General features: G+C 39.1%; 1 protein-coding gene across 2 annotated transcripts in view; it reads right to left on the reverse strand.

Moving 5' to 3' along the window:
• The window catches only part of STK4 (serine/threonine kinase 4), an 89,296-nt gene that overhangs the window by 63,775 nt on the left and 10,351 nt on the right, over nt 1-15,170 (reverse strand). For both annotated transcript variants that reach the window (XM_030309525.1, XM_030309526.1), the window contains 3 exons: nt 13,656-13,784; nt 10,833-10,947; nt 4,876-5,040 (listed from right to left, as the gene is read on the reverse strand). In XM_030309525.1, coding sequence (XP_030165385.1) covers nt 4,876-5,040; nt 10,833-10,947; nt 13,656-13,784 — 409 coding nt within the window. The remainder of the gene's footprint in view (nt 1-4,875; nt 5,041-10,832; nt 10,948-13,655; nt 13,785-15,170) is intronic.

A 15,170-nucleotide genomic window follows, 5' to 3' on the forward strand; every position in this document is an offset into this window, starting at 1 on the left:
GTGGGTGGCTTAGTTGGTTAAGCAACTGACCTCGGCTCAGGTCATGATCTGCGTTCATGAATTCGAGCCCTGCATCAGGCTCTGTGCTGACAGCTCAGAGCCTGGAGCCTGCTTTGAATACTGTGTCTCCCTCTCTCTGTGCCCCTCCCCTGTTCACACTCTGTCTCTCAAAAAATAAACGCTAAAAAAAAATTTTAAAACACACACACAGGTAACCAACCTGGCCCAGTTGGTTAAACGTTGACTCTTGATATCGGCTCAAGTCATGATCTCACAGTTCATGAGATCGAGCCCCACGTCAGCCTCTGTGCTGACCGCGCAGAGCCTGTTTAGGATTCTTTCTCTCCCTTTCTCTCTGCCCCTCCCCACCTTGCACACGCGCTTGCTTTCTCTCTAAATAAACTTTAAAACACACACACACACACACACACAAAAACACACACAAAAAAAATCAAGTACTAAAATAAGGTTGACAAACATTTAAAGAAATAATAACCAGTGCTGAAACAGCATAGAAAAACAATAGGCACTGAAATACAGTGTTACCAGGGCATAAATTGGTATAATGTTTTGTAAGCAATTTAGCAATATTTGTGAAGTTAAATGTCCATATCCTTTGAGCCCAATCTTTTTCTAAAAATGTATCCTATGTATAGGTACCCTAAGATACATGCACAAATGTTGGAGAAATATTTGTAATGGGGGGGGGCAGAAAATGGAAACAACTCAAAAGACCAGCTAATTAAAAACAATAAATATCCATACAATTTATTAAAAAGGAGACACATATTTCCTGGTATGGAAAATACATTGTAAAGCTAGAAATTTAGATTGCAAAATTTTATGTAATATAGCCTTGTTTTTGTAAAAGAAAACTAATGATCACAACAATAAAACAGCAAACAATAATAAATACTGTTGCTATATGGATAGCAAATGAAAAATCTCAACACACACCAAACTATTAGCAACAGTTACATCTAGAAGGTGGAATCATGAAGGAAGGACGAAGAACGCTTAACTTTCCATCCCATCTACTTCTGTAACACTCTGATGGTTTACATGAGCATGCAGTCCGTGTACAATGAAGAAATGAAAGAAAAATCGTGTGTTTATGTACATATGTAATTTTTCTTTCCATGTACATATATTCTATAAAACATAATGTACACATAGAAAAAGTCTCAGTTTGGGGCTTAAAGAAAAATATATGAATGTAGCACACATGGGCAAGTAACTACTTTCATACTTCCCCAGAATGGCCTGGCCTTAATGAAAGAGAACCTTTTTGGGATCCTGCATTTAGGAAGAGAAGGATTTTAAACAGAACTAAATGTGCATCAGGACTTCCCATCACCATCACTCATGTTCCTTCTGAAATGCCTGTGACCTCACTTAGGCTATGCCAGTGAGGAGCAAATGACAGCAGTATTGTTAAATCGATCACACTTTGTGAGTCCTATGCAAAAAACTAGCACAGGAACTAACTTATTGCTTAGTCATTTCCTTTGGTTTGAAACCTAAATTTGCAGTTTTCAAACGGTGGTAGTCAAAGTTGTTTTCAAGGATTATATCCTTGAAATACTCATTATTTAGAAATAAGTATTTGGATATCTAGAAATTTTTTAAAAACTAAGAGTAATGAGTGGATACTAACCCAGCTTGATCTGTATTACAAAGTTACATTAATGCACTAGCATAACAAGGGAAAGTATCAAGTCCAGAAACAGACTATGGCAACGTATGTGTATTTATGTGTGTGTACACACAGGCACACATACACACATATACATAAAGCTTGAGATATAATTAAAATGTCATTCCAAACTACCAACCAAAGGACTAAAAAAAGCAGTGGGAGTCTGGCTAGTCATTTCTAACGCTCTACACTTAATTTCCTAACTTATACTTTTCACCAAAGGAAGTTCAAACACGTTGAAAATTTAAATACAAAAACCAAAATCGGTCTGGCTCGGTACTAAAGAAAGTACTAAAAGAAAGTATAGATGGACAGTTCTGGAATGTTGAAGCAGAAAAGGACTCTTAAAGGATGGCATCAAAGGCAGAAAGCATAACATAAAAGGGAGGTGGATTTCCCTATATAAAATTTGGAAACTTCAGTGCTTAAAGAAAAACCATAATCAAAGTAAAAAGGCAACTAGCAAACTACAAAAACATGTTTCAACATATATAACAAAGGATTCACAATTTTAACAAATATTTTTTTTTTAGTTTTGGTTTATCGTTTTTTGTTTTAAAGTTTATTTTGGTTTTTTTTAAATTTTTTTTTTAACGTTTATTTATTTTTGAAACAGAGAGAGACAGAGCATGAACGGGGGAGGGGCAGAGAGAGAGGGAGACACAGAACCGGAAGCAGGCTCCAGGCTCTGAGCCATCAGCCCAGAGCCCGACGTGGGGCTCGAACTCACGGACCGTGAGATCGTGACCTGAGCTGAAGTCAGACACTTAACCGACTGAGCCACCCAGGCGCCCCTAAAGTTTGTTTATTTTGAGAGACAGCATGAGCCGGAGAGGGACAGAGAGAGAGAGAGGGAGAGAGAGAATCCCAAGCAGGCTCTCAGCATGGAGTCTGGGTCGCTCATCAGTTAAGTGTCCGACTACAAGATTTAGCCCTGCCTCCGGCCCTGTGCTGACAGTGCAGAGCCCGCTTGGGATTCTCTCTCTCTCCCTCTCTGCCTCTCTCTCACTTTCTCTCTCTCTCAAAATAAATAAGCTTAAAAAAATTATTTTAAATAAATTTTTAAAAAAGAACTGAGCTGAGATTAAGAGTCAGATGCCCAACCAACGAGGTCACCCAGGTACCCCTAGCAAATGGATTTTTTTTCATGTTTATTTATTTATTTTGAGAGAGAGCACAAGCAGGGGAGAGGCCGAGAGAGAAGGAGAGAAAGACCCCAATCAGGCTCCACACCATCAGTGCACAGCCCAACACGGGACTTGATCCCATGAACTATGAGATCATGACCTGAACCAAACTCAAGTCAGATGCTTAACCAACTGAGCCACTGGGGCCCCCAACCAACAATTAAGATGAAGAGTTAACTTACAAAAGAAGAACTGTAAATGGCCAATTGTCAAATGTAAAAATAGTTTCAAAATGATTAAAAAGATACAATTTATTTCTCATTCAGTATTGGCAAATATGAAGGAAAATGGACATTTTTTAATTCATTCATTTTTTAATTAACTTACTTATTTATTTATTTATTTATTTATTTATTTATTTATTTATTTATTTATTTTAAGTAGGCTCCATGCCTAATGTGGGGCTTGAACTCATGACCCTAAGATTAAGAGTTGCATGCTCTAGGGGCGCCCGACTTCAGCTCAGGTCGTGATCTCATGGTTCTGTGCTGACAGCTCAGAGCCTGGAGCCTGCTTTGGATTCTGTGTCTCCCTCTCTCTCTGCCCCTCCCCTGCTGGTACTCTGTCTCTCTCTCTCTCTCAAAAATAAATAAACAATAAAAAAAAAAAAAAAAGAGTTGCATGCTCCACAGACCGAGCCAGCCAGGAGGCCCGAAAATGGACACATTTATATACTACAGTTGGAAGAATAAATTGTTCCCTAGAAGGACTTTATGTGTGAACAACAAAATCTTTTGAAAGACCCAGAAATCACAATATGGAATAAGTTTCTGATTTTGCTTTTCAAACATCAAAGCAATTTCTGTGCCATTGCAATACCTATTAAACTCCCTAACATAATTCAGGCAGATTTAAAAACAAAAAACAAAACAAGACAAAAAAACCAGAAAACTCTACCTAATACCAGCTCTAAACAAACAAGCAAAAAATATTTTTTCTGCCGCCCAAGAAAATTGTTTGATGTATAACGTTGTTGCTGCCAATTTTAGTACATATCTGTCCAGAACTGTTTCTGTTTTTCTATATATACTTCATATACACTTAGGTATTTTTCAAAATCAGGTAATTCTACATTTCCTGTTTTGAAACCATGGTTTTTTCATTGCCATACACCGGTGACGTAGGAGGAGAATCAAAAGGCTGTATCCTGGAACCAAACGAAGACAGTGTTTTCAGTAAAATAACTGCCAAATGCTTCCTGGTTGACATGATGCTATGTCTTATTCAAGGAAAGCAGTTTGGATTGAATTTTTCTTCCTTTTATAAATATGATGATGAACAGAATTCAAACTTCTACTCTTACCATTTCTTGTTTTAGCTTTTATTTTTATCAAAGTTAAAATCCAGGACCTTCGGGGCGCCTGGGTGGCGCAGTCAGTTAAGCGTCCGACTTTAGCCAGGTCACGATCTCGCGGTCCGTGAGTTCGAGCCCCGCGTCGGGCTCTGGGCTGATGGCTCAGAGCCTGGAGCCTGTTTCCGATTCTGTGTCTCCCTCTCTCTCTGCCCCTCCCCCGTTCATGCTCTGTCTCTCTCTGTCCCAAAAATAAATTAAAAACGTTGAAAAAAAAAAATTTAAAATCCAGGACCTGAACCCCAGGAAAGGATCTGAAGTAACCTACTAGCTCTTCTGTAATTTTATTGACACCTTTTATAAACTTTTTATGAATACAATGAAATTAAGTATTGTATTTAAAAAATACCTAGGGGTACCTGGGTGGCTCAGCCGGTTGAGTATCCAACTTTGGCTCAGGTCATGATCTCACAGCTCGTGAGTTTGAGCCCCGCGTCAGGCTCTGTGCCGACAGCTCAGAACCTGGAGCCTGCTTTGGACTCTGTCTCCCTCTCTCTCTGCTCCTCCCCCACTCGCGCTCTCTCTCTCTCAAAATAAATAAACATTAAAAAAAAATTTTTTTTTAAATACCTAAATAACAGGAATTCCTTCTCAGGACAGAGCTGAAAGTTACCAAGACAAGTAACATTTCTACTTACTGTAAGTTGACCCGCTACCCCAAAATCTGCAAGTTTTGCATGTCCTTCTGTATTCAGCAAAATATTTCCTGCCTTGATATCTCGGTGTATTTTTCTCATAAAATGAAGGTATTCCAGTCCCTTTAGTGTTGACTGTAATATTGTAGCTATTTCATCTTCTGTTAACTGGGGGGGAAAAAAAAAGAATGAAAGGTTAAAATGCCATCAGTTTACATCAAGGGGAAAAATTATATCGAAGCTCCCATCCTAGAATATGAGATCTTACTCAACCTGTCACAACATTGGACAGCTTGTACCATCTCTCCACTAACCACTTCTAAAGTGGTATTTCCTGTCCCATCTCTCCCCAGACATCAGATTCACATATCTGCCTACACAGCATCTCCAACTGAATACCGAACAAGCCTCATAAACATAACAGTCAAAATCAAATTCTTTATTTATTCCTACCGCCCCCCAGGCCTCTCCATACCACCCACCCAACCTGCTCTATTCCTCCTAGTCTTCTCTCAGTAAAAGACAGTTTCAATTGCTCTGGACAAAAACCTTGAGGTCGTCCCTAGCTCCTTCCTATCTTCAAAATATATCCAAACATATCCTCTTGTCATCACCCTGGTCCAAGTCAACCGCAAGTCCTGCCTGAATTATTCTAATAATTTCCTCAATGGTCTCATTGCTGGTCCTAACTGGTCTCACTGCTTCCGCCCTTGACCCTCAACAACGTATTTTCCACATGGCAGCGTGCCATAATGAACCTTTTAAAATGCAAGCCAGATCTGCTCAGAACCCTCCAATGGCTTCTTAAGTCACTCAAAATTAAAGCCAGTCCTCACCAAAGTCTTCCATGATCTGGTTCCCAGCTACCTTCCTCCTCTACTTACTTTCTACCTTGCTCATTCTGTTTCAGCCATGTACCCTTCCTTGCTATTCTTCAAACACTCAAAGCAAACTTCAACTTCTGGGACTATTCATCTGATGTTCTCTCTACCTACCATGCTCTTCATCCAGGAAGTCAGAAAGGCCTTCCCCAGCTCCCTCCATTCCTAGGTCATTCTCTACCCCTTTATCCTATCTTACCGGTAAATACAGCATTATCCCCAACTGTTGTATTACACGTTATTTGTATACCTACTATGTGATGTCTTTCCTATTAGGAATGTAAACTCCATTTTAAAATGTCTTTGATTTGTTTACTATTATAACCTTAGCACCAAGAAAGGCACGTGACACATAGCAGGTCCTGAAAAAGTATTTGCTGAATGATGATAAATATATGAAAGCAAGAATGCTGATCGACACAGAAGATCGGCCCAGTCCCATGCTGATGTTGTGCAGATCCAGTGCTAAACAAACGCAATCCATCAACAAACTCTCAGTGTCCATTTTAACAACTCACACAAGAAGACAGTAGGCTGTGTGTTGCAACAAACACGGGACTGGAGATTAGGAAGACCTAGTTTTTCCCCATGGCTCTACATTCTAGCTGTGTGACTTAAGCAAGTTCTGGAACCTCCCTTGGTCCCAGTTTCTCAGTCTATAAAACAGGACTATTACCTTTCTTCAAGAATGTCAGGAAAATCAAATGATATAAGGCATGGAAGAATGCACATGGCTTAATAACTACTATGCTATCAATCAATCAACAAATAGTTAATAAGCATCAATTGAGAGCCAGACGCTGCTTGGGGCACCTGGGTGGCTCAGTGAGTTAGGTTTCCGACTTCGGTTCAGGTCATGATCTCACAGTTCGTGGGTTCAAGCCCCGCGTCTGGTTCTCTACTATCAGCACGGGGCCCGCTTCAGATCTTCTGTTCCTGTCCCCACTCTGCCCCTCTCCCGCTCATACACACTCTCTTTCTCAAAAATAAATAAACATTGAAAAAAAAAAAAAGAGCCAGACACTGCTAATAAAATTAAAAAAGGCTAACCATTATTAAGCATTTATTCTATGGCAGGCACTGTTTTTGTAATCTCATTAAATCCTTATAAGAATCACGTGAAATAGGTACTATCATCATCATCACCATCACCATTTTATAGATAAAGACGCTGAAGCACAAACAAGTCATTTGTTTCAAAGGTCACAAAGCTAACAAGCGACAGAGCTCTCTCACTGCAGCCCAAGCAAACACTATTGGCAAAGGCTGCAAACTAGAGTTTAGGTACCTCCCGTAGCTGAAGAGAACAAAGTTCATGTGACCTGTTTACCGATCACTTATTCTAATGAATTGAGCTAATCAGGTAAGGGAGCAATATAATGTGAGCCACAAATAAAAATTTTAATTTTCTAATAGCCACATTTAAAAAAAAAAAGCAAAATTAATTTTTTTAAGTTTGTTTTTTTAGTAATCTCTAACACCTAACATGGGGCTTGAACTCATGACTCTAAGATGAAGAGTCACTCTTCACTCCAACTGGGCCAACCAGGCACCCCCAAATTAACTGTGATCATATATTTTACTTAACCATATTTATCCAAAATATTATCATTTCAACATGTAATCAATATATAAACAATGTAAATTTTTTTTACATTCTTCCTTTTTGTAATAATTCTTCCAAATCTGGTATTTTATACTTACAACACTTCTCAATTCAGACTAGCCACATTTAAAATTCTCAGTGACCACATGTAGGTAGTGACTATCATGCTGGACAAGACAGAGTTAAAACATTTTACAAAATAACATGCTATAATTAAAGATCAGCACTTAATAGCTAAAAATTACATAAACACAATAAATTAATATTAAAACATCAAATTCACCATCAAATTAGTTTTGGATTTTTTCAAAATACCTGAAACAAAGGAACTTAATGCTGCATATAAGAAAGCTTGGAATCCAATTTTTAATTCAATAAATTATTCAAGCTTTGGGACTTCTTTATCATATTGCTGGATATTATTCCTACCTAAAGAACTTGCTATTTGATCAGAAAAACACACTAACTCTGAATAATATAAATTAAGAAAAGGATATACTTGTATAGATAATCCAAAAGTTACAACTAAGTTTTATTTTTATTTTTTTAATTATTATTATTTTAATTCCAGGGTAAACATGATGCTATATTAGTTTCAGGTGTACAATAGATTAGACAGTTCCATACATTACTCTGTGCTCATCAGGGTTAAGTGTCCTCTTAATTCCCATCACCTATTTTACCCATCCCCCCACCTGGCTCCCCTCTGGTAACCATCTATTATTTATTCTCTCTTAACAGAGTCTGTTTCTGGTTTGTTTTTGTTGTTGTTGTTCATTTGCTTTGTTTCTTAAATTCCACATATGAGTGAAATCATATGGTATTTGTCTAACTGGCTTATTTCATTTAGCATTATACACTTTAGATCCATCCATGTTGTGGCAAATGGCAATATTTCATTTTTTTACAGCTAAATAATATTTGTATGTGTACACACACACACACACACACACACACATATCTTTTTATCCATTCATCTATGATGGACACTTGGGCTGCTTCCATGATTGGACTATTGTAAATAATGCCGCAATAAACACAGGGGTGCATATATCCCTTTGAATTAGTTTTTGTATTCTTTGGGTAAATACCCAGTAGTGTGATTACTGAATTATAGGGTAATTTTAGTTTTAATTTTTTGAGGATACAACTGAGTCTTAAAATATTCCCATCTTGGGGCGCCTGGGTGGCTCGGTTGGTTAAACAGAAGACTCTTGATTTTAGCTCACGTCACAATCCTTAGGTCTGTGAGTTCAAGCCCTGTATCGGGCTCTATGCTGACGGTGCAGAGCCTGCTTGGGATTCTCTGTCTCACTCTCGCTCTGTTGCTCCCCTGCTTACTCTCTCTCTCTCAAAATAAGTAAACTTTAAAAATAAATAAATTAAAAATAAGAAAATTAAAAATAAAAATAAATTATTCCTATCTTACATACAGCACCTCACAATTTACAAAGTACTTTCATATATTTAAATTAATTTTCACAATTCTGCAAATATTTAATATAGGTATTATTCCTGTTTCTCTTATTAAAACAAAACGAAACAAAACAAAACAACAACAACAAAAAAACTAAAGGCTAAGATGTCCCCTGCTTTTACTTTTATCCATTCACAGTCCACACAGAAGCCACGTTTTATTTTCTAAAATGTAAATCAGATGGCTCCTCACTTGCTTAGAACCTGGCAATGGTTTCCTATGGTACCCCGATAAAAGTCAAACTCATTATCATTGTGGACAATCCCAACATAATCCAGGCCCGCTCACCTGTCTCACCTCATCTCCTACAGTTCTCCCTCCCCTCTCCCTCCACTCACAGTGGCCTTCTTTATGTGCCAAACCCGTTCTAGCCTCAGGATCTCTGCATTGCTTATTCCCCTACCTAGAATGTTCTTTTTCTGAGAGAGAAAGAGAAAGAGAGTGCTAATGGGGGAGAGGGGCAGAGGGAGAGAGACAGAATCTTAACCAGGCTCCACATTCAGCACAGAGCCGGACACAGGGGGTTTGATCCCATGACCCAGAGATCATGGCCTGAGCCAAAATCAAGAGTCAGATGCTCAACCAACTGAGCCCCCCAGGCAACCCTCAAGTTTTACTTTAAACGCTACCTCCCTAAGAGGCCTTTCTCAGCTGTCCACTCTCAAGTAGCTCCCCAAGCACCCTCCACCAGTCCATTCCTTCAAATAAATTATCACTCTCTGGGATTTCTTTTCTAGTTACCATCAGGTGGCTTTTTTGTTGCCCTACAAAAAAATGTACTAGCACAAGAGCAGGGTCGTTGTGTTCTTTACTCCTGGATGCCTAGAGCTTAGAGTATTTACTGAATGAGCAACTGAACCTGAATTAAACCCACGACTCCTAGCTTTTATTTCAGCAATCACAGTAAGAGCGAATATCTTCCACAGAGATTATTCTGTTTAGTAGGATACAGAAGTTAATTTGTGAACATGCTGGGTAAGAGGAGAAAACCAAATCCTATTTTAAACGTTTAAAATCCATTGCTTGGGGTGCCTGTGTGGCTCAGTCAGTTAAGCATCTGACTTTGGCTCAGGTCATGATTTCATGGTGCAAGTGTTGGAGCCCCACATGGGTCTCTGTGCTGACAGCTCAGAGCCTAGAGCCTGCTTCAGATTCTGTGTCTCCCTCTCTCTCTCTGCCCCTCCCCAGCTCATGCTATGTCTCTCTCTCTTTCTCTCAAAAGTAAATAGACGTTAAAAAAAAAATTAAGGGCACCTGGGTGGCTCAGACGGTTAGGTGGCCAACTTCAGCTCAAGTCAAGATCTCAACATTCATGAGCTCAAGCCCCACGTCGGGCTCTGTACTGACAGCTCAGAGCCTGGAGCTGCTTAGGATTCTGTGTTTCCCTCTCTCTCTGCCCTTCCCTCGCTTGAGCTCTGTCTGTCTCTCTCTCTCTTTCTCTCTCTCAAAAATAAAAAAAACACTAAAAAACATTTTCTCAAAGGGGCACCTGGGTGGCTCAGTCATTTAAGCATCCGACTTCAGCTCAGGTCATGATCTCACAGTTCATGGGTTTAAGCCCTGCATCAAGCTCTGTGCTGACAGCTCAGAGCCTAGAGCCTGCTTCGGATTCTGTGTCTCCCTCTCTCTCTCTGCCCCTCCCCTGCTCACACTCTGTTGTGCTCTCTCTCTCTCTCAAGAATGAATAAACATTTAAAATAATTTTTTTTTATTTAGAATAGATAAATAAATAAATAAAATAAAATCCACTGCTTAACCAAGATTTGTTGGCATTGTTTTCCTTCCCAGTATGAAGTAAGCAAGTCATGCTACATACCGGTGGACTGGGCTGATGTCAAAACTGCCACTTTTAGGAGGCATCGGAAAGCAGAGAGGGAACAAATGATGGAAACGGGGCAATCTGACAGTCATCTCTCTTAAAACAACAGTAGGAAAGTTACCACGAATACAAGGCCAGAAACTAGCCCAGATGCATTGTTCCAGAAGGTAAACTTACCGTTTTATTTCGTAATCGAATGATATCAGACACAGAACCAGCCCCACAGTACTCCATAACGATCCACAAGTCTGTGTTCTTAAAATAACTGCCATAATATTTGACTACATGAGGGCTAAAGAGAGAGCAACAATATGAATTAGTGCTACAGCCTTTGATACGTGAAAATTAATTTCTCTGCTCCAAAGATCAATTATTCATATTTCAGGTTAAAATAGACACCCTCTTTATTGATAAAAATATACATAATAAATAATAATAATTTTCCAAATAATAAATAACAAAAGTGAGAAAATGTATGGGTCTGTTAACCTGCATTTCTAGGTGTACAATTCATCCCAGGAAAAGAACTACAGCTATTCAAAAAGAAATAGTTTCCATCACAGCAGTATCACAATGAAAATTTAGATACCATCTAAATGTCTAACATCAGGGAGTTTATTAAAGGAATAATGATAGACCCATATAATGGAATAACCACAAATCCAAGGAAAATATTATAGACGAATACTTGATAACATGAGAAGATATCCTGCTTACAAAAAAAAAAAAAAAAAAAGTGCTTACCAAAAAGAAAAAAAGTACAGGTGTAGGTTACATAATAGTAAGAAAAGTGAAACTACAGAAAGAGATATGAAAGGATATGTACACCAAGTAGTATTTAACAACGATTACTTCTCCAAAGGGAAAAATGATTTTATTTTCTTTTTATTTGCATTTTTCCCAGAAGTCATGTGTACTTTGTAGTAAGAAAAAAAAATAAGTCGCACTACAATCTACTATAAAGAAAAAACCTTCAGAGTCAGACCTGGAATTTTGGTTCTCAGGCTTGAAGACAGATAGCAAGTGAGAAATTTCAGAGAAAAGTCAAACATCCTATTAAAATGAAATACTCTGCCCACTGAGAGCTACCAGCTTTAATTGGCTAGATTGTTATCAGGGCTAGATAATGTTGCATGATAACTGAAGATGCTAGAACCTACTCGGCATCATTAATGCTCAGAATTTCAAACGCCCCTTTATCCCCGAGAAACATGTCAACGACAAGGACAGCAGGAAACACACACACAAACACTACTAACGAAGACATGGATGAATAAGTCTCTTAAGGTACCGATCACATCTGCTCTCCCTTCCTTACATTCCTGTAGGATTTACTGCCTTTACAAGGCAAGTAATACCAGCTACTTACTTTTGTAATATGTCCTATACTATTTTGTATCATCGGCTAGATTCTCCCATACATACACAGGCATGTCTGGCATGACATATTTGTCTATAAACTCACAGGGGACAAGAAGTCTGCCCTGTACTTCTCTGTACTCCGTACCATGCTTAGCACAGAATAGGCTCTTCAAAATAACTCTTCTTTAATTAGAGATATTTGCATACTCTGTTTGAAACACAGCTCTTGGGTGGCCTATCAGAAGTGCAAAGTCCCAACGTGCCAATTGGAAAGAGCTTCCGTACAGTATCTCAGAGCAGAGGAAAAGGAAAATGGCTACCTGACTACGATCAATCCGGTCAAGTGATACAAAGGGAAGGAGGGAGAAGAGAAAATAACTGCATTCGCAAGTCAGTGAAATCTAAAGGCTCTTGGGCAAATTTCCTCGTAGGCTGCCCCACCTGCCCCAATGCTGAGCTTCAGGAGAACAAATGCAGCCTCCAGTACAAGACACTCTCATTCTCCTTTCATCTCCCTAGAGCTGGCATTGCCTCTAAGTTTGTGTATCTCTGACCTTTTTTTTTTTTTAATGTTTATTTATTTTTGAGAGAGAGAGAGAGAGAGCGCGCGCACGAGCAGGGGAGGGGCAGAGATAGAGCGGGACAGAGGATCTGTAGCAGGCTCTGTGCTAACAGCCCGATGTGGGCTCGAACTCATGAACCATAAGATCATGACCTGAGCCGAAGTTGGACACTTAACAAAATGAACCACCCAGGTGTCTTTCTCTCAAATTTAAACAGTAGTGGGGAGAGGCCCCTGGGTAACTCAGTCGGTTAAGCATCCGACCTCAGCTCAGGTCATGATCGCACAGTGCGTGAGTTCAAGCCCCGCGCTGGACTCTGTGCTGACAGCTCAGAGTCTGGAGCCTGCTTCAGATTCTGTGTCTCCTTCTCTCTCTGCCCCTCCCCAGCTCTGCTCTGTCTCTCTCCCTCAAAAACAAATAAACATTAAAAAAATTTTTTTAAATAAACAGTAGTGGGGAAACCTGCTCCATCACAGAGACCAACCCATGTTGTCACAGAATTTCAGAGCAAACCACGTGCTTTTCTGTGGTTGCTTGGTGGCCTGACTTCCTGCTTACAACATTTGACAAATCTTAGTTCCTCAAAAATACAATTCTTAACTACTCTGAGCTTGAAGAATTCTTTTTTAAATGTGAAGGAACAGTAATACATAAAAAAAGCATTTTCTTTTTATAGATCTGATATTCCAAGGCTTCTAGAGCTGAAAGTATTTGAATTATCTCTCCTTAGCTATTTCTGCAGACATGTTTTCTCAATAGGAAGTAAAAGAGATGATTATCAGGGGGAAAAAAAAAAGCCAGCACCACTTTCTGCCTCTTTGCCTCCTCTTCCTAGTTTTGAAAGGGGCTTACTAAGAGAAGAAAAAAAAAAAAAATCTATCCAGAATAGAAACCATAAAAGTTTAGCTACTAAAACACATTTTTTCATCAGATTTTTTTTGTCTGAAAGGAACATGCACAGTGATTCCACTAAATTCTCTCTTCTGCAAAATATCTAAGGAAATGCATCTGTAGGTGTTAAACTGTAAATAATCCAAAACCATGTCCTCTCCAAAGTAACACCACATGGCTTTACCTGTCGCATTGTTGCATTATAGAGATTTCTTTGATTATCTCCTGCAGGTCTGATTCCACAGGAACTTGCTTAATCGCAACAATCTGACCAGTCTCTTTGTGAATAGCCTTGTACACGCTGCCATAGGACCTATAATTGGGGTAAAGAGAACGTTTGTAAAGGCACAGCAAGACCAGAGATACAAAGTGGTAAAACGCAAGCAACTCATGGTTCTAAATTATACCCCCAATGACTACAACTGCAAAACTGAAACAGCTAAAGTACTTCAGGGAGGAAAAACAACCTGTTAACTTCACATTTAAATAACTGACCGTATTCATATAAAATAATCACTGTTATAGTAGCTACCATGCCTGATGTCTGTCAGAAGCTGTGCATCATCCCAGTTCATACACATACACACACACACACACACACACACACACACACACACAAAACAAAAAACAAAAAACAAAAAACAAAGAAGGGGTCATTATCCCTATTTTACAGGAAAAATGTGTAAAGGCCCAGAGGTTATAAGACTTGGTCGTCACAAAGGTAAAAAACTAAGTGGTCAGGCCAGGAAGTGAATCTAGGTTTGTGTGAACACAGAGCTCCCAGGGCTCGAACACAGAAACGGAGGCCTCTGTGCTCTTGTGTTCACTCCAGTCCCATGAGGTCTTTCCGTCCTTGCTCCTCTCACTCACAATAATACTTAAAACATTATGGAAACTAATTAAAAATCTCAGGCCCTTCAAAGGCTAGTATCAGATGAACGGAGCACATATAAAGCCATTTACTCATGCCCCCTTACAAGATTATTATCGAAATAAGTAAAAAGTGCATATGTCGATTCAATTTGGGGGTGAAAAGAGCATGGGATTTAGAATCGAAAGACCTAGGATTTGAGCCCTATCCCCCACTACATATTAACCATCATTTACATACACATTAACCTTCTCGTGCCTCAATTTCCTCACCTGTAAAATGACAATACAAACTACAAGACAACTGTGGTGGTCAAATGACATACCATCATCACCTTGCATGGATTACATTTTTACTGGAAACCTCGATGGCTGTCACTGAAAACACAATGAGTAAGACATCCTTCCTATTTCCCAAACCCACCTGTTTCTTCACACTGTCTTGGTGAAAAAACATCAACATCACAGGGCCACCTGATATAGCAAAGTAGCTGAATGCTCTAGCTGCCAAAAGACACTTGGGAACCATTTCAATGTGAAAGTAAATAAAACTTAAAAAAAAAAAAAGTCTATGCAGAACACACAAAAAATTTCCATTCCATCAGAATCCCTTATATTGTCAAACTAGTATAATAATCCTTAAATGTTACAATTTTTTTTTTTTTTTTTTTTTTTTTTTTTGCCAGAGAAAGGCAACCATTGACCCTGTGTGGAAGCCTGACTGCTGCTTCTTTTTCCTCACAGTTAAACTTTTGATTCATTAGGGTGGTGAAGGCTTGGTCCCAGGGGATAAAACATGGTGGTCCAAGCACTCAGCATTCCTATTCCT

Source organism: Lynx canadensis, chromosome A3, assembly GCF_007474595.2.
Source record: "Lynx canadensis isolate LIC74 chromosome A3, mLynCan4.pri.v2, whole genome shotgun sequence".
In the NCBI taxonomy this organism is placed as follows: Eukaryota; Metazoa; Chordata; class Mammalia; order Carnivora; family Felidae; genus Lynx; species Lynx canadensis.